This window comes from Melopsittacus undulatus, chromosome 8 (genome assembly GCF_012275295.1).
Source record: "Melopsittacus undulatus isolate bMelUnd1 chromosome 8, bMelUnd1.mat.Z, whole genome shotgun sequence".
Lineage (NCBI taxonomy): Eukaryota > Metazoa > Chordata > Aves > Psittaciformes > Psittaculidae > Melopsittacus > Melopsittacus undulatus.
The window spans coordinates 36,162,246-36,182,641 of NC_047534.1; the positions used below are offsets into that span (position 1 = coordinate 36,162,246).

At 38.1% G+C, this 20,396-nt stretch overlaps 2 protein-coding genes across 2 annotated transcripts in view; one reads left to right on the forward strand and one right to left on the reverse strand.

Moving 5' to 3' along the window:
* Nucleotides 1-259: 259 nt before the first annotated feature.
* Nucleotides 260-17,758, reverse strand: ZDBF2 (zinc finger DBF-type containing 2). The gene is made up of 7 exons (XM_013127905.3): nucleotides 17,696-17,758; nucleotides 14,431-14,542; nucleotides 13,779-13,830; nucleotides 13,216-13,267; nucleotides 12,522-12,627; nucleotides 11,828-11,955; nucleotides 260-6,465 (listed from the first exon to the last, which is right to left on the reverse strand). The coding sequence occupies exons 3-7, from the start codon at nucleotides 13,828-13,830 to the stop codon at nucleotides 3,621-3,623; spliced, it is 3,183 nt and encodes a 1,060-aa protein (XP_012983359.2). The 5' UTR covers nucleotides 14,431-14,542; nucleotides 17,696-17,758; the 3' UTR covers nucleotides 260-3,620.
* A 108-nt stretch (nucleotides 17,759-17,866) lies between these two features.
* The window catches only part of CMKLR2 (chemerin chemokine-like receptor 2), a 28,666-nt gene continuing 26,136 nt past the window's right edge, over nucleotides 17,867-20,396 (forward strand). Inside the window, exon 1 of the mRNA XM_031045140.2 lies at nucleotides 17,867-18,081. The gene's annotated coding sequence lies outside the window, so the exon portion shown is untranslated. The remainder of the gene's footprint in view (nucleotides 18,082-20,396) is intronic.

Sequence of the window (20,396 nt, forward strand, 5' to 3'; positions counted from 1 at the left end):
TGCTAGATCTAAGTGTCAGAGTAGCAAGTCCTCAAAATATTAGATGTCTTATGTTTGGTTAACATCTAGCACACTATCAGTCTGGGTCACACTCAGGGTTCTCAATAAATGTGAATAGTAAACCCCAAGCTGCTTAGAACGAGATTGTGTTACATGTCTCAATGAGTACTGGGGCATGGGGGGGGGGGGGGGGGGGATAACAATTTTTTAAAATTATGAAATATATTACAAAACTTCCAGAATATTATGAACTTCCAGAAGGTCAACATTACATATGCATAGAAGAAGAAATGACATTTTCCTCAACTGTTATAAAATATCCTTTATCTAATTGCTGCCAATTAGATTATAAAAGCATGAATTTATTCCTCTTTAATCAGGTTACCTTTTCTTGCTTTAACATTAAGACATACAAACACAGTGACAAACATCTTTGTCCACTAATGTTAAAACCAAAAAACCAAAAACTACTCCCCAGCCAATCCTCCCATCAGTTTCACTGAGAAAGCATTTCAGCTCAAGGTTTCCATGTAGTGTAGACTTCACCATCACGTTTCAAAGTTTCAGCCATGCTGCTAATCAATGTGCTATTTAATAATGACGACAAAACCTGTATTATTTATCTAACTGGAAAAGTATTCGACTAATTCCTTAAGATCCCAGAAAGCTTCTCTTTTCTCTTTCATGCACATGGTATTTTGAGTGTCTCCACATTTTTGTATGCTTTCTTTCCAAGGTAGTTTCTGCATTTACTTCTCATATCACAATATCCCCAACTTTTTCCTAGTAGTCATTGAGCACAGGGAACAGGTTTCTGAACAGTCAGAAACAAGGCATCCAAACTTAGAGCAAATCTTATTTTGAGACTATCAACCACAGAAAAGTTTCCAGATTTGTATCCCGAGTCTTATTCTTCTAAAAAATTGTTACATTTAATACTTGTTGGTTTGTTTTTTGGTTTTATGTTTTTTAAGGAAAATATACAGCTTCTTACACTTTTATTTAAATAGAATTAATTTTTCTTTTAAAAAACCTACCCTGAAAAGGGGGTCTATTATTAAAATGAATAATAATAAAAAAGACATTACAAGTTAGAAATATTAATCATTCTATAGGCCTCAAGATAGTTTTATTACTCAGGGTTTCAAGGAGAAGTTGTGTGCTGGAGAAACACATGCTTGCAATGAATGAACATGGAGAACAGTACTTTTGGCTGTAAACAAATACGCAGTAGTGATCTTGAGAAAGTACAGTGTGCATTAAACCTTATTTACACACAAAACAATTCATGCTCTTCATGTGTACAATACTGTGAAAAGCAAGATGAAAGAAGTTAGATAGGAAAACATTCTTGTATCATAAAAATATGTTAGATGGGACTTATCCATAGGGTTAATTTAAAGCTTTGCTTTAAAACAAACTTTATTTAAAAATCTTCTTTTGCTTTATCTAAAAATTAACCTTTCTATAAAAACCATTCCTTTAAAACTTTGCTTTAAAAAATTAGCTTTATATTAGACAAAATATTAAATTATACAGGCACAATCAGTAAAGAGGGCTATGAGAACTCATATTATAACCCTTCATTTTCCAGTGACTTGCAATACAGTCATAAGATTCTGTGTCTACTGGCAACCAGAGGAAAATTCATCCATAGAAGTCAGCTTTTATTTAAAAAATAAATTAAAAAAAGAAATAAAAATCTGTCAAATAATTCTTGATCTGTACAGAAGCTTAGTATCCAGCTGGCTTCAGTACATGCACATCTTTTATTTATGCTGGGAAATATGCACATACATTAAAAAAAAAATCCCTAAATCAATTTTTGAACAACTGGTTTATAATGACAGCTTTTATATTTTCTTCAAATAGTGTATATTGAAATAAAGTATTTAAAAGTTCACCTTTATCTCAAGCCAAACTAGTGAGCCTTGGCACTTCAGAGAATGAATCAAGAATGATTTTTTCAGGGAAAATGCACAGATACTGTGTTCAATGGCAAAGACAGAAGGGTCTGATCTTTTCTATGATTAAAGATGTATTGCACAACTACAGAATTTACAAAGACCTCTGAAGTAAGAGAGATTATATAATATACCAAAATGCAGATTTACAAACCAGAGCCCCCATTGTGATGACATTTAACTATAAGCTTAACTTAATAAAAAGGAACAATTAATCTTGGATTTTAAAGCACAGAACTACCTGCAAGACTGAGCTTTTGTTTCCTGAACACATTAAATAAGCTGTCATCATAATAACTAAAAAACCAAAACCAAACAAACATAAAAAACCCTCAAAACAAAACACAAAAAAAACCCACAACCTACCAAAACCAACAACAAACCCAAAACCTAAAACAAAACACTATGGTCTTTTTTTTCACCATAAAATCACAGTAGTTTGAGCATTGGTGGCCAAACATGAATCACTATGGAATAAGATTTTAATTCAACTAAATATTTTAAACAGATTCTTCGTATCTGTTTAAACAAATATCTGAACTCCAATACATTTAACTGGATGCTGCTTTAGATTTATTTAAATATTTTACTGAAAAGTTTCAACTACAGAAATAAATATATAACAAATGGTACACCAAATTAAAGTTTAAAACGCACAGAAAATAAAATTTAAGGCTGACATTCTGGAGCAACTCACTGCTATTTGTTCGCATTATAACTTTTCCGTCCCTCCCCATTAAGGAATGTGAAATTCACCTACAGAATTGATCAATAAGCTATTAAGAAACACACCAAAACCCAAACAAATAAATATATTAAATAAAATTATAATAATAAAAAAAATCCACCAGACCCTAATCTTGTATTTCTTTTGGAACTTGAGATTTCACTTTAGCCACCACCACTTGATTTGAACAGTGCCCTAGAGAGACATATTTCCTTACCAGCATGGTCCGTTATTGCTTGACAAGAGCCCACAGTGACTTTTTGTCTAAAATAACTGCTTTGGACATGGTTTCAGGAAAAAAGTCAATATAAAAACATGTACAATTATACTTCAAGAGAGCACTGAATTGATCTGAATTGTATCATACTGTATTAATTTTAATGCCACTCCATAGGCAAATATATATTATGCATTGAAGGAGGTGTGTATTTACACAAATACATACACAAAATTCAGTCCAAATTAATGTATCTGTATTTTAACTTCAAGCATAACAATCAAGTTATTTTTTGCACTTTAGAATTCTATGGAAAAATGAGAATAGGCACAATTAATACAGCTTCTAATTTACCTTATTACAGTGCACTAGTACGCACTGGTAATACCATAAAAACAATATGATACTATTCAAGCTCATTTTCTGATAAACAGGTGAAGTCTAGTAATGAGGGTTGTAAGTGCTTTTTAACTCAAACACACACCTTCTGCAGCTTTACACAGTAGAACAGTGCAATACATTATGTCCCCATATTCCAGGAACAAGAGCTGAGTTTACAGCTGTACCTGTTTCACAACAGACTGGCTTTGCACTTTCTGCAGCTCTAGCACTTCAACTGCTTCATCTATGATCTCCTTCTGTTCCATTTCCTTTTCTTCAATCTCATTCCAGGTGCCGATTACAGAAAAAAACCCTCAAATTATTTTGGTAGCTAGCTCTCACCTGGAGGAACAAGACAGTTTCGAAGTAATGGTACAGCAGAAGTTCTTCTAGAGGGTCGGTTCACAGTGCTAGGGTGACCCTGATCTCTACTTACTTCCCAGTTCCTGGCTTTGGAAGAAGCCTGCTCTGGCTCCTTAGGAAAAGATTCCGACATGACTTTCTGCCTCTTTTCAGGAATCCCAGTGACAACTGTTGAGTTCAGAAAAGTCCTTTTTGGTTTCCTCCTCACTTTTAATTTTTTAGCATCAGGCTTTTCTTTCTTAGGGTGCTTTCCCACTGTAGTTTTTCTTGTCTGGCACCTGTGGATGGACAAAGCAGATTTCTGGGCACGAGGACGAAGTTTCCTTCTTATCCCCTCTTTTTGCTGGTTTTTAGATCTGGAAGTTTGTTTGCCTGCCACTACTCTGCTTCCTCTCCTACCGACAGTACATCTGACAGACTTTGGTCCTGCAGCCTTTCTGGAAAAAACTGGTTCTTTGTTAGTGCCTTCTTTTCTCTTCCATATTGCCTTTGGACTCTCCCTCTCCAACCGCTCACTCCTGACAGAGGTCAGAGGAGTTTTGGTAACTCTGCTGTTAAATGGAGTTAATCTAACATCTCCTTCTACTGCAGATTGGCAGGAGTTCAAAGGTGAAATGATCAGGTGTTTAAAAGAGTTCTCAGAATGACCAGATAGCAGACAATCCGTTCTTTCTGTGGAAACAGAAGATCCATCAGCCTTTTGACTTGAGGCTGCATCATTCCCTTTACCTGGATCCGGCAGGAAAGATGCTGAAGATGAACTGTGCAAGTCTGACCAATTGAGTGACTTTGATGGCGTGCTTTCTCTCTGTGCATCAGCTAGTTTCCTGTTTGCATCAAAGCTGAGACTTTTGAAAAGCTGTCGAACGTGAGAGGGCTTTTTGGTCTTTTCTCCACCTGGACTCTTCGGAGGCATCTTCAGAATTCGATTTGTTAGTGGGTCATAATACTTGAAAGAACACTGTTTGTATTTATACCTTACAGAGTCTTTGCTATCTGTGGAGTTACGATTTTTCCTCATTTTCGGAATGTCCAGAGGTTTACTTTTACACTGTTTTATCTCTGGGCACGAAAGTACATACACCACTGTCTTAGGCTGTACAGGACTCATAATTTTGCTATAGGACTCAGGAAGTTTAAGGGCACATAGCCTAGTTTTCATGTTGGGAGTTTTTTCATTCTCCGGCCACACAATGCTTGATTTCTGATCAGCTGGATCAGATTCCCTTCTAGACATCTTTCTTTTTGCTACAGGGTAGTTCAATAGACTTGTCTGGGTGCCATGACTGACTTTGACTACCTGGCACCTTGAAGCCAGGCGCCATGTCCTTTTCCTAGGCATTTTAAGCTTCTGTGCATTGCATAGTCTATCTGAAGCTACAGATGGATTATGAAAATCAGAGCCATCACTTAGAGCATCGTTAAATTCTGGCAATGCTTTAAATGATGCACTATCTCTTCTATTACCCTCAACAATATTGTTACTTTTTTCATCCTTCTGCCTTTTTTTCTTGATTCTCTTCCCTGTATAGTTGGCTGAGGATTCACTATCAAAGTAGCAGCGAAAACGACCTTCCCTGAAATCACGCACAAGTTCTTCAATTTTTATATCATCTTCATACATTATTTGAGACCAGGTCTTTCCCACAAAAGAAGGAGGCACATGAGGCAGAGCTGGAAGGACAGGCTCTTCTGTATGAACTACAACATCCTGTTTCACTGCTTCTACTTTCTCTATTGACTCACTTTTTAAAACAGAAGAGAGCTGTGTTCCGTAGTCTTTATCTTGCAAACTTATTTGGACCTCTTTTAGGGTTTCTATATCTTTTATAGCTGCCTTGGGTAAGTCTGTTCCTGCCTGAATAGGTGCAACACAGTCAAAACTCATTTCAGAGCCCTCTAAGTGAGTATGGTCCAGAAATGATGAAAAAGTTGAACAGGGATTCTTCTCTTCTTTGAAATAAACTTCTTTAGATGTACTTCTGCCATGACAGTATTTCAAAATAACACCTTCAATAGTTTCATCCACTGAACTTTCACCACCTCTGTTCATCTTCAATTTTTTGCATCTTGCTAGTTGTGGGGATGTCCCAGGATCTAGGGAGCTGCTGATACCCACAGTATCCCTGAGATGGAAATCAGACACAAAAGTTTCATCCTGAGTTCGTAAACTATCTCGTTTTGAGAGTGATTGACCTGAGGTAATACATAAAGGATTGCTGTTGCTGCACAGAGTATTCTGATGAGAAACGGAAGGACGTTTTGGGTGAACCAGTGCCGGACCAGGATTCAAGCATGGTTTCAATAACACATCACTATTGTGTACCTCCATTCTCGTTTTACCACATCTACTCTGTGAAATCAGATTTGATGCTGCTGCCAAATTCTTAACATTTTTTCCTGTTTTAGGATTAACAGAAGAACTATGGATTAAAGGACTGACAGAAAATCGCTGAGATACAGGACTCACAGCTGTAAACTGACCTTCATGGCTACGATTTTCAACCTGAGCATCTTTCAGGGTGTCCCGTTTCTCATTGCTACAAATGCCCACAGAGCGCTTGGATATTCTTATAGCATGTTGCTGCCCTCTTTCTAGTTTTTCAATAAATGCTTGTGTCGCAGATGTTTTCTTTATACCCTTACGAGACAGGCATGGGGCAGAAGATTGTATTTCACCAGTGGACCCCTGGTCTTTCCTGGAAATCTCCTGTCTCTCTCTGTTCCTCTTTCTGTCCATCTCTTCCAGGGACAGGCAAGCAGTCCTAGCAGGCTCTGGAGTGACAGGGAGTGGCATGTCGTCATAGCTTGGTCTAAAGGGGAGGGGAAAAAGCACCTTATATAAATACTGTAAATACGATTAAGGTTTTTCAAAAAATAGTGTGTTGAGTTTGGGTTTTTTTTAAGAGTAATTACCTAGAATGCATCTCACCTAACGAACAAACACAAGTTACCACCTCTGCTTACTTTAGCAGAGATAAAAAGGGCAGAGGGTGAGGGGGCAATGTTCCACAAAGCAAAAGATGACAATTAGTTGGTTACCCTTTTCATGCAACCACCCATTAAGAATAGGCAAACACATTACAATCATTTTATAAATACAGTAAAGAAAGAAAAAATAAAGATATTTCTTTTGTTTGAAGTTGGGAGCTTATAAAAAGGTTATTTCACTGTAAAGCTATCAGTTAATACTGAGCTTTTGTAGAGAAATACATTATAATATGCCACAGTATAAGAATACTATTGAGTATAAATGCCCCTTTCTCTATGAAAGGTGGCTACATGGCAGGAGCTCTGCACATGAAGGAATTCTGTGCTCACTGTTTCACACAGACATACCATAGCTTTCAACTCCCTGCTATAAGAAGTCAAGTTATGATTGTTCAGCCTCACAGTGACAACAGAAGATTTTTATATATTCTGTAAATGGCTGCTCCATCTCTATGACTTTCTCAAATACAAGTGTTCATGTCTTGCAAAACTAACAGGAATGACAGATACGGACTCTTCCGCAACACAGGAACCCACAAGGCTTCAATGTGTAACAGCTGGGCAAATCTGATGGAAATAGTTGTAAAAAAAAAAGAAAGTAAATATAACTGTGGAGAGAATATTATGTTTCATTTGGAAGTTATAACCAGATCTTGTGAGACCCAGGTGCTGCTTGCTTTAATACATGACAGACATTCATGCACCTCTTATGGTGCATTCATCTGCTAAAAGGATTGTGAATAGATTTTATTGTACAGTAACTTTCTTGGTTATAAACGTTTAGCTTCCACACTTATTTAAAGTTAAAAAAAAAAAAGATCAGGAGCCAACAGAATTAGAATGCTTAATAGTCAACATCTGCAGAAGTCCTTGAAAGATTTGGACATCAGTTGTTGTTAAAGACAGCTGATACCAAGCAACCTTGCAGCAAGTATTTCTAAGTAGCTCCTTAACACTGAAAAACAATTACAGGAGAACTTGGCTGAATACAGCTATGTTTCAGCCTTTTACTGAGAGATGGCAGATAAAGAAGAATTGTCAGCTTGGAAGAACTATTTTATACTTGAAAAAATGATAGGTTTTGCCAATGTTTAAAAAATAAAATTTAAACCTGGTATTTGAACTTGACAGAGTTAACAAGATTTAGTCCAGAAAAGTATACTTCATAGAAGCATCACCAAACCAAAATTCCTGCCTCACCCCCTGCCCCGTATATTTCAAAGCACCTATTTCAAACATCAATATAGGGCTTAGTGGTAGGAGAAGGTTTCAGTGACTGAGCTCATGATCCACCATTAGATTTTGTTCTCTCCCTCTCTGAGCCAATAACAATTAAGGAAACAGTTTTTCAGCCAGCTACATATTCATTTCATCATCATTTAATAATAAACCAAATTTTCCTTAGCTTGCTTATAAACCTCATAAAAGAACATGTCAAAAGCAGGCCTTCTGAGAGATGTCATGATAGATGTGACATGAGAGATGATAGATACACAATTCTACTCTATATATAAGGTCCATTATCCTGCCAGAGGAGGAATTTAGGATGACCTGATGCAATTTTTCTTGACAAAAGCAGCAGTGACCATTACTCATGATTTCGTTGTCTTCTAGGTTATTATAAACAGTTTGGTTATTTGGTTCTCATAGAAACACTGTAATTTAAGCAAAGAAGTCTGTAGGCAGATCCTCTTCTCTGCCCTCAATGATAATCAACAATTGCTACATTTGTTTTTTTTTCCCAGTCCTTCTAAAATATCACATATTCTCTGTGGTCTCTGAAAAATAATTACTATCAGCTCCCAGAATGCTTCAGAGACTACTACGTATCATGTGCTGAAATCCCTGCTTACTGAGGTCATTTGAGGAGAACTACAGAGCCACTAACAGTCATGAACAAAGCAACTTTTTTATGCAAAACAACATGGAAATGAAAGTTATTAGAAGACCAAGAGCTACAAAGGTCTTGTTCACAAGGCAGGGCCTGAAGCACTGTCCATCAAACAAACAAAAAAAAAGGCCTTCTAAGGAAACAGTATCCTCAAATCATTGCAACACATAATGCGGGGGGGGGTTGGGGGTGTGGGAACGTGGGATGGGGGAAATCATACTGGCTACATAAAAAGTGATACATAAAAAGTAGGGATATACTTTGCATAACCCTACCAAACCACACTGATTTAGCAGCAGCAGTATAAAACCACCTCCCTGAAAAAATTAATAAAATTTTGTAACAAAACCTGCAATATTCCTTGTGTACTCCAAAAAAAGTAACACTTTTCTCAAAGGTGTATCATCTTTTGGAATAGAGTGGAATTCTGGTTATCTAAGTAAAGAGGACTGAATTCATCAGAGTACTGATAAGGGTTATTGGACTGCATAAGTAAAAAGAAAAAACTCATATAAAGAAACATCAACAAAAAACAAACAAAAAAAAACCCTACAACCAAACCCAAGATTGTTTCTATTATCAAATGATCAAACAATGCTTGTCAGCTAACGGCTGTGTCCTGCTGCTGTATGCATTCTTGTCCACCTAAGATCTGAGATAGAGCACCTTTGTTCAAATCAGAATTAGACTGAAAGGGAAGGCTAAAGGCAATAGAAATAATCCTTTAACTTTCTCATTTCAGAGTTCTTCTACCTTTGTGATAAACACATGGCATCTGGATATTGCTGGAAGACTGAATATAGGACTAAATGGATTTTGGTATAGATAAACTGCATCAAATTCCTAGGCTTCTAGCTCACTTAACAGTATGTATTCAATTTTCAAAAATTACTTACAAACATCTCTGAGGTGGAGGTAATGTAAGCTAAAATGCTGAGTTGTAAATTGGGACTGCTCTGTTGAGAACAAGATTGGCTGGTGTGGCCTTGGGGCATGTTTAAAACAAGGGTAGCCTTTGAAGATAAGGAGTAATGATGGGGCAAGGTAGTTCCCCCCTCCATAGTCAACCTAGTGTGAAGATAATAAAGAACAACTAGGACAGATGAGGCCAGTTCTTGAAGATAAGGAACAAATCAGAACAAACTGACCTAAAACATGAACATGATTGTTAAGTAATTCACAAGAGCCTTTTCCACATGTGCAAGCACAGAAGTCAATCAGCAGACACAGTGAGGAAGACTATCAAAGACCACCTGAGACCCCTCAAGACCACCACTCAGCAAGAAAGCATATGTGCAATTAAAATGCAAGTATTAGTTAGTTAGTTTTTAATTAATTAATTAGTTCCACGAAATGTAATGATTATGTAAAACATTTCCCAGAAAGTTTCTAAATATGCATATAATTTTGCTGGATATACAGATGCTGCTTGTAGGCTCCAGGTGCACTCACCTTTGAAAAATGATTCACGTGTGCACCAAGTGGTGCAACAAAGAATGCTTTCAAGAACTCCAAATCAAGACTTAGAGTTTCTTTGACTGTCTTTTGTGGTAACAGAACTACAGTTCTATACAGTTAGGAACTTCTGACAGTTCTGCTACAAATTACCCCCAAAAGCAGAGTGAAGATTTACTCTCTTAAATGCTACTTCTTTACATAAAAACTTCTACACCAAGAATTTGGAGAAAGGAATGATTTCTTGATGTGTGGGGGGTTTTTTGCGTGGTTGATTTGGTTTATGTTTTGGTTTTGTTTTGTTTTTTTTTGGGGGGGGAGAGGCAAAACACCAATATCCTCTGAAATTCAGTACAAGGCAAAGCTCTGGTCAATATTTACTTTCTACACATCACTACTAGATATACTGGTTCTGTGAAACAAATCAAGTCTCTCAAATATTTCTATAATCCTTTTAAATTACACTGTTAAGATACCTTTTGTGAATTCAGCTGAAAAATAAAAACAGGTATTTAAGAACTGAATGAAACCATGTATCAATCCAAGCAGTTTTATGTATGAAAACAGACAACCCAGTTCTTACTTCAGATGTCAGTTAAGAATGTGGGGATTTTTGTTTTCTTCAAAGCAGGATTGCAACATAAATCTATTCACGCTTTCTTTTCCATCTTTGCTTTTTTCTTCCTCCAAACTCTGTCTGGTCTTGGGATTACTCCTCCCCCTTCTCCCCAAAGCTTCATCTAGATTTTGTACATTATTTTTCTCATTACATTCCTTCTTTCAATAACTTAGAGGAACATGGGTAGCTTGTTGCTCCTAGTTATTATGTTTTGCTCACCAAAGAAATAACCTTCTGTCAGTGACACATCAAGACAAGGCTTTTTTTCACTAGGTGTTACCTTAAAGTGAACACTGTATTTTCTCCATGGCAAAAAAAATACGCATGCTCTTATATTAGCAGGATTTTATTTATTTATTTAAGATGGAAGCTTATTAGCAGTGATGTGTACATGTCCTGGGCTAATTTGTCATAGACGTATTTTGTTCTTCTGTCACATCCCTGATAACATCACTGTGACTGCCTCCAGACAAAATACCCTTATACTTGTTCGTCAGATCTATAGCAGAGTTATATATCAAGTATACAACTGTACTGGGTCAGACTGAGATTTTTGTCTGCCTTGCAGAACATAACAAACAAGGAATGAGATTTAATTGATTTCCGTTCTTCTACAGGGAAAAAACTTACACACCAACCCTCTTATGATAAATAAAGAGAACACTTTTGAAAATCCGAGCATTAATGAATTGGCCAATTAATGTAATCCATGTAAGTATTAACTGAAAGTGTGAACGTCAAGGATCATGAAGAAATAAGTATATTCACATCATTACCCAAAAGCAACAAACTAGAACTATGAAGTCTTTCAAAACATACCATAAAATACACTGCTATATATAAAGCCCAGAATTATAATAATACATGCATACAAAGACCAAGTTACAAGAATTTAGTAAATGCATGTCAGACTGGACAGTCTGCCACTATACCCATGATCCAGATGTTGCTTCTTTTTTCAGGTCCTCACAGTTAATTGCCATCAACAGTGTTGTACCAAATCCTTAAGTAATGAAACAAAGCTTAGAAGTACAGAGAAAACACAAAAGCAGTATACATGGATATAGTTTTTATAGATACACTCCATTAAAAATTTTCTTCAATGTGAAACCTTCACCTCAAATGGCTAATTTTACTGCTCAGTAGTGGAACACAACACATAATGCACACATTCTACCAATACATACTTGAAAACAAAAAAAAGCCAGCTGTATTATACCTGTTGTCATGGTATCTGTGTGGATGATGCTGCAAAACATCTTGCAAGAAACGCTCCATCAAGCTACTGGCACCCATACGATTCCTGCAGTAAGTGGTAAAATGTCTGTGCTGGGAGCTGAAAATATGCTGATGAAAGATAAAAGAGACAACTAGTTCAATAATACTGTTGACACACTGGCCTGTTTCTAAAAATTACTTCCCAAATTAAGCATTACACTGTTTTTATGAAAATATTTAAATAAAAAGAACAATTTTCAGCCTTTTCTTCTTTAAGAAACCTTGATCCAATGAGATTTTTAGACATTCTTAGAAAGTCTTAAATAATACTAAAATGTGCTGAAACATCTTTCTGAGTTGGAACGTATCTAACATATTAACTCTAATACAATATGTATAATATATACAGATCTCAAGATTAAAGCTACAGAAATAAGCCCACTGGATGCAATGTACAGCACTGTGCCGCTTCAGAAAAGCAGACTGCAGTAGCCATGCCACTCCATCAGTATCTTTTTAACAGGTGATAGGTAAGGGGGGTATCATCTTCTCGGTGCATAGACTGTGTAATTCATGTATTGATTAGTTTTCTTTCAGTATTGGTTGTTCAGTGTACAGACTGATATTTTATAAGATGATAAAGCCTTCTCATACTCTTTGCTACCTGTTGCTGAATTATACAGAAGCATTCTTACCTGTTCCAGGTTACTGTAGTGTACATGGCAACAGTTGCAGTATCCTTGTCTATTTTGTACAGTAGATACTCCAGGCCAAGAATGGTCTTGCTGTCTTGTGTGTAAACTGAAAGAAGCAGGCAATATTACCAAGACATGTTGCGATGTTTAATTCATGTTCTTAACATAGAAATTCTACCCAGCTATCTTACTATAGAGCTGGAACAAATTTGCAAGATCAGTGCTTCTATTTCAGAGTTGTACTGGCAAGTAGGACTACATATTTTAAGGTATTCCCAAGCAAATTTCCCTAAGCAAATTTTTTCTTCAATGCAGAACAAAGGGTAACAGGTTGAAGGCACAGGTAACACAAATGCTAATTTCAGTTGGCTGAAATCTGAGAACTGTCTTGCCAGAAAAAGGCAGTTATTTTTTAATTCTTCTGGGATTTTATTATTTAAAAAAAAATAAATACTAAAGATAAAGAAATCTTGACACCCACACATTACTTTCAGACACTACAATGCACCTTCCCCACAGTTTTTAGTAGTATATGTGGGTACAGACAAAAAGGACATCCACCACATACTTGACCTATATTGTATCACTGTCATCCATTATACAATATAACAGGTAAGGCTGAACACCAAATTCTTTCTGGTTTACTTTGTGTAAGCAGCAAGCTGGAAGCCAGTTAGATCATGACCTAACTTACCTGCTACTGTTGTCCTGTCGTACAGAGCCTTCAACACCATGCCTTTCTGTTCCTATAGGGAAAACAAACCAAAACAGAGTATCAGAGTTGAAACAGAGCTTCACCTGCAATTAATTACTTCTCTCACATTGCATTTGTCAAACCTACTATTTTAAAGGAAGATTAAAAAAGAAAGCATGTGTAGAAGGAGATCCTTTTGTCCCCAAAGTTCCTCTGAGAGCTTCATAAAATAAGCTTTACTCTTTCATGGTTGAGGTGAGTGGGAATTTTTTTCAACTGATTTGTCTGGGATCAAGATTAAGCAATCTGCATTTATACTGCCATATCCATGATCACTGAGATAAAACATAACGTGCCTTTAACAGCTTATTACAGGACAAGGAAACTACACTGACAAAAACTCTGTGGACATTAGAATTCACTTATTCCATCTAAGTTCCATAACAAAACCTAGGAAATCAAAGTGTGCAATTGAAACAAGGTGAACTGATGCTTCTGCTATTCTTAGAATAAAAAGAAAATAAAATAACTTCAGCAAAACGATTTACTTTTAAACTTCTCACCTTGTGCTGAAGAAGCAGAAGCTTCATCAGATGCTTTGATTCTGTCAAACATCTGTAAGTAAAAACCAAAATGTTTTAAAACCCACAGTGAAGCTCATCCTCAAGTTCATCCTTCAGTCCAAGCTGTTCAGAAGCACTGCATTGCTTTGGCTACAGCCAAGACTTGACTTGTATGAAGCTGCACTGTAAAAATAAACTTCTGCTTTACTAGGTTACCCTAATATTATATTTAATAATGCACATTTGCTTTGACAGAAGGAGCTAATTGCTGTTCTAATTAATGAAGCTGAATACCATACTTATGAATACAAGTTAGACTGTTAGGTTATTAAGCAGTAACCTTGTCAAATTCATTTAATTAATTTCCTGAGTTGCCTTTACAATAAAGATGAAGCATGTAGGCTAATAAAATCTAGGTATTATATATACCTAGACCAAACAAAATAATTTTGTTTATTCAAGCGAAAACGTAAGCCTTATTGCTCAAAAGACCTGTAAACCAATATTGAATCCCACAATTTTTAATTAACATATGACTGCAGCAACATACAGTTACATGCTTTAGGGTGCCCAAACACAGAGGGCTTCCAAGCTTCACACATTCCTTTTACCTTATGGAATTCAAGCATAAAATCAGCCTTCTAGTACAAACCTTAGAGTCATCAGCCTTCTTTATCCACCAAAGTTGACTCCAGACTAGCAAACAACAAATGCGGAGCAGGAGACCATTTGCAGTGCAGGACACTTATCTCTTCTCATCCCATCTAGCAACAATGAAGTTAAAGAGCCTTTTAAAATAGAGTTAATAATGCATATTTTCCATGCCCTAGGGCATGGAAATTTTTCTGTACCACTTTGCAAACAAGTCAGTCACTAGAATGGATAAACCTCTTTTAAAGTCTGCAGTACAACCTTCTTTTTTGTTATGGAAGTTGTTTTGACAGTCTTTCCTACACAAATGTTAATTATTCTTTCTGGAATAACTTTGTTCCTTCTTTCTCATAGTCCCTATGTATTAAATATTGTTATATTTTTGGATGCCAGCACTCAAGATATAAAGTATATAATACAATATATACTAATATATTCTACAATAATAGAAAACGAATTCTTCTACATCAACCAAATTGAATCTATTTTAAGCATTGTTCATGAACCTGCTCAGAAAAGGAATGCTTTATTTTGCTTATGTTACATAAGCTATTTAGATATTGCAATAATACATTAACTGGAAATTTAAGAGTAGGCTGGACGTTCAAAGCATGTTATAAATGAATCATTATATATGCTCAACAAATTATTACTATTATCATTACAAACAGGAAAACAAAGGCAACAATAATTTACACAATCACTACCACCACCATCACAGTGAAAGTACTATATCCTATTGCAAAACTCAGGGCTTCACAATTCGTAGACCTGCTCTTGGCTTACCATTTATGCAATTGCCAGATGACAAGCAAAGTTTCAAATCAACTACCTTTACTTTCTACGCTTTATAAACTGTTTTTACAAGAATCAACCCTTCCCTCCTCAATTCCTGTTCTCATATATGTAGAAAAGATGTTCCTATATGAAGCTACATATCATCAGGCTTGACAGATCTGTGGTTTCTTTGATGTTTTCTTTAAATTTGTTTTCACTGGTCATTAGAAAATAGAAGAGCTGTTATAGCAGTTGTAGTCAGAAGGAATATCTTAGTATATCAACTCAAAAGAAACCAAAAGAACCCTCACTCTCAAAAAAACACCAAAAAACCACAAAACCAAACCACCAGACTCCTTCTCCTTCCCATAGTGTATCAATTCATGCAGAACCAAACAAAAACAAAAAAAACCAACTGTTCTTATAAAGATTCTTATCAGGCAACTGAGAAAAGTTTTCTTTATGGATAAACTGATCTCAGTTACCCTGTTCTGTGCCCTATAGCAGTCAGGACCCAAAAGAAAGTGGGGGGAGAGCCCACAAGACTATATTTCATGAATGATGGTTCATGGCAAATAACTTGTTCCACATGCTCAAAGTCAACTTACCAATTTTTTAAGGTCTGCTATAGATATATATACTTAAGATAAAGCAACAAAAGGGGAGTGTGACAAGAGAGCAGCAACCAGAGATGAAGCTACCCCATTGATAGGGTAGTTACACAGCATTTCCACCATCAGCAGGGGACACCACATTCATTCCACAGAACTGAATTAAAACACTGTTATATACAAGTATCTAGTTTCATCTCAGAGACAGCAAGCAACGGCAACTGCAATACATTGAAGGACAACTACTACAACAGCTTATTACTTCCTTATTTCAAGGAATAATTCCAGTAGTGGTACACTACAGAAAGTTCACACATCTCCAAGTACAATTCTGTAAGTTACACCCCGAGTCAAGACACAGACTCGTGTACACCTAAACTGAGCAAAGAGCATAGTAACCTTAAACACAACAGGACTATGTCCTATAATTACAATTAATTACCCCAATCTGGATCTCCTCATCATCTTTCTACAGTTCAAGGAGGTTCAATGGACCAGATTTTCTCACTGGAAGAGTGACATGTTAGGCAAAACTTGTAAAAGCCTGGCTATCGCTTAATAACTGTCAGAAAAATATTAGAGAAGATATTTACCTATAAAGCTTACAAGAGAGGAATACCTATTCTTTTATCTCAAGTGTGTGATAACATCACACATCAGTGTACAGGACAAAAAAGTAAACAAACCAACCTGAACTCAACATGATATACAGCACAAAACCGCCCAGACACATAAACCTGAACTCAAAACAATACACAGCTTGCTTACTATCTGAAGACAAGTTCAAACCACAGGCTAGGAATGTGAAGGATGTACAGATGCCTTATTTATGTTGCCAAAATCTGGACAGCCTAACTGCAATCCTGACTTTATCAAAACAGAACCTACAGCTATAAATCCACAAAGGATTTTCCAGATGTCCATGCAAAGCCTGTGAAATTCTGTCTTTGCTGAGATACTTTAAACTGTAAATGTTTTAAACTGTTGGATTAAAAAGCTTATATCTGTACAAGTGATAGGTTCAACATTTTACCACTGCAAAATCCTGCAAATTGTAACGAAGATAACTAAACCTGGATACACACATAAACGTTTGATTTGGTGAGTTTCTAACCAGGCTGCTTCCACTGCCTCAAATATCAATGTTTCTTTTTGGTTTTACTGAATCATACTTTGCACAGCAGCCAGAGAATGAAAAGCCTCAGATAACCCCATTTAACAAGAGAAATCCATAAAGAGGCAACCAAAAGGCATGAAACGTATGCATGAATCAATAATAAATAAATAAATTAGTGGTGCATTCTGACACTAGCTGGAAGTGTCAAAGGCGTCAAAGAAACTCTCCAGACAGTGGCACTCTTACACTGCAATAGGTTACACGTAAGTTAAAAGAGTAAGAAGGTGAATCGAAACGGCTCCTCCAAAATCACCTCAGAAAAAACTACTGCCCCTTCACCTGAGAAAGTCTACGCTGGGTAAACAAGAGGGAAAACAAGGTTGAAAAGCTCTCCCTGAAACAAAGTTATCTGTTTTCCAGCAGCGCCAGCACAAACAGGGAGGCGAAAACTCATTTCAGGAGCTGCTTTTACCTCACGGCCGCACAGCACCAGCTCCATGGGTCCCGTACCTGAGGCCTCATGGACCCCGCCGGAGGCGCGCCCGCGGCTCCCCGCCCGTCCCGCCCCGCCCCGTCCCACAGCGGGGCCGCCGACAGCCGTGAGGGGCCAGGTCCCGCTGCGCCGCGGCGGGGCTGCGGGGAGCCGGCGGCCCCCACACACGGTAACGCCCGCGCACCCCGCCACAACGGCCCCTCCCGCTCGAGGTCAGCCCTCTTCCCTGCCGCTCCCGCCGCCCGCTCCCGCCCCGGCGCCGCCTCACCTCCATCACTTTCCCGTGAGCCGTTCCGTGGCACGCTGAGGTCAAGGGACGCCATCCTCTGCTTCCTGCTCCGGGTCGGCGCAGCGCGGGCGGGGCTGAGGGTTGTCCTGTGGGAGGAGGAGGAGGCGGGAGGAGGGATTTATGTTTTCCTCCTGCGGTGGCGGTCGCTCTTTCCATTCTGTCTGCCCGCACGGGCTTCGTCGAGGACGTGTTCTGGGCCATCCGCGGCTGTGGTGTGGCAGACGACCCCGTACTGCCGTCCCTGCGTCGCCGGTCCCCCCGGCTCGTACCGAGTGGCAGCTCTCTAATGGCTGCCTGAGGAGAGCGGGGAGCTGCCTAGCGCCTGTGCCGTCCTTTCGGCCGTGAAGGGCTCTCTTGCCGTGTAGGTGTGTGAACACACCCGGAAAGTTTCGGTTCCCCCAGCCGCGGCGCTGGAAACTCGCTCCAAAAACCCGGGGGTTGTGTGTTTCTGTCCCGCTCCTTTCGGGGTTATTCTGTGTCGGGAGGCGGCATCTTTGATAAGTTTTATGTCGACAACTTCTTCGAAAAACATCATTTCGTATGCTTGAGAGCGGACTGTAGGGTTTATGCTTTTGGTTTGTTGTTCGTTTTCTGTCATTAAAAATAGCTTGCGTTCATTGGCGAGCCTTGGTTATGGTGTGTTTTATCAGAAAGTGGAAGGTCTTGGTTTGAGGTTTTGATAGAGTTAATAATAGAGCTGCATTTCTTTTACTCAGAAAAAGACTTAAGAATCTGACCGTAGTTCAGGTTCTCTTTTGTTTTCAGCTGTAGAGTGTTTTAATGTTTATCTAATCTCCCACGGGAAACCAGTTAGCGCCTGTTTCTCTCCTGCTGAAGCAGCAGGATTTTTAGGCAATCTCTGTAGACACAGTCACCACTCTTGTGCAAAGACAGGTGCAGATACAGCCTTGGATTGTGCAGTGGTGGGGGGGAGATTTTGAATACATCATACTACAGAAAGTTTAAACAGAGGTTTCTGTAAGAAGACTTTGTGTGATTATGAAACCGTAGCTTAGGAATGTCCACCCACGCTGAGCAAGTAATTGAACACAAATCTCAAATGGCAGCACAGCAGGAGGAGGCTGTTCTTTAGGAGACTACCTTACTTGCTGTTGGATTTTTTTGATATGTGCATAGATACAAATATGTTTTTACTGCCAAAAAGAAGCACTTACTACAGAACTGAAATTCCCTGGTGTACTTTGTTGTCTTGTGTAGTACAGAGCTTGGCAAAACTGGAACTTACTAGGAAAAAAAAGAGCAGGGGAGAATACAACTTCTTAGTCGTGTGGAATTTAATGATACTGCCTTTAAGGCTGAGAGGATCCTGTATTAATTTTACACTCAGCTATGTATTGTGTTGAGATAACTGCGTGTTGAGATAAAATGCTGGCTTAGTTGAAGCATCTTAGCAGATACGAGGTTTTAATACAAGTATATAGAATCATAGAATAATTAAGGTTGGAAAGGACCTTAAGATCCTGCAGTTCCAACCCCCTGCCATGGGCCGGCACACCTCACACTAAACCATGTCACCCAAGGCTCTGTCCAGGCTGGCCTTGAACACCGCCAGGAATGGAGCATTTGCAACTTCCTTGGGCAACCCATTCCAGTACCTCACCAACCTCATAGTAAAGAGCTTGTTCCTTGTGTCTAACCTAAACTTCCCCTGATTAACATTGAAGCTGTTAACCCTTGTCCTATCACTACGGTCCCTGATGAAGAGTCCAAACACATATGCGGGAGAATCAATCACTGCTAACATGATTTTTTACTTCAGTGCTGGACAAGTGAAAACCTAGTTTTAGCTGGAATCTCATGGGTAAGAGTGGAGTTATGTAAGAAGCAATCATAAAATTTTGCAGATGCAATATTTCTGTGGAGAAGGTTTATGTGTGTGAAAGCTCCAGCACGTGCCCAGATTATTGCATGTCAGCAGAACTGCGTTGTTTAAACATGGTAAAACTGCTTTGAAACACCTGATGTTAGGCTAAAATAGTTTACCTTTATGATGGTTTATAGCAGGCTTGGTGAGTTACTATGTCTCAGCTAACCCTTCATAACTTGTTGAAACGAAGTAAGCTTAGTTATATACCTGAGGTACTGATGTTTCTTTACCAGAATGGCTCATGTAAAATGGAAGTCCTTCTTTGCAAAGTGAAGGCTATAGAGTCTGCCTTATAATGCTGTATAACTTGTCCTTGGAATGTTCCTGAATATTTTTGCAAGGATAGAATGTAATACTCTGTATTTTGGAGTGTCATTCAAAGATAGCAGTATTTAGGCTTGTGTTGCCAAGTATTTATTTGCTTTCAGCTTTTTCTGTATTTATGAACTGGAGGTTGCACCCTGATTGAAGCTCAGGTAAGGTATTGAGAGATGTCCTTTTCCCCTTTTAGAAACCTACTCCTCACATATGTACATGAGCACTGAACAAGGCTGGCAAAATTCATTTCCCCTTTTGAAAATTCTTCTCCCAGTCTGAGCATTAGACTTTCTTCTCTTTGCTGATACCTATACTCATCTGTTCAATTTTCATAAAATACCCTATACACTTTTCACTGCTTTGTTTTCTGCTTTTACTTTGACTTGCTGTTTTTCCACTCCCCTTACCTAAATATATGTTAAGCTTATACCTATGACAAACATTAAGAAAAATTGACAAAGGTGAACCACAGCT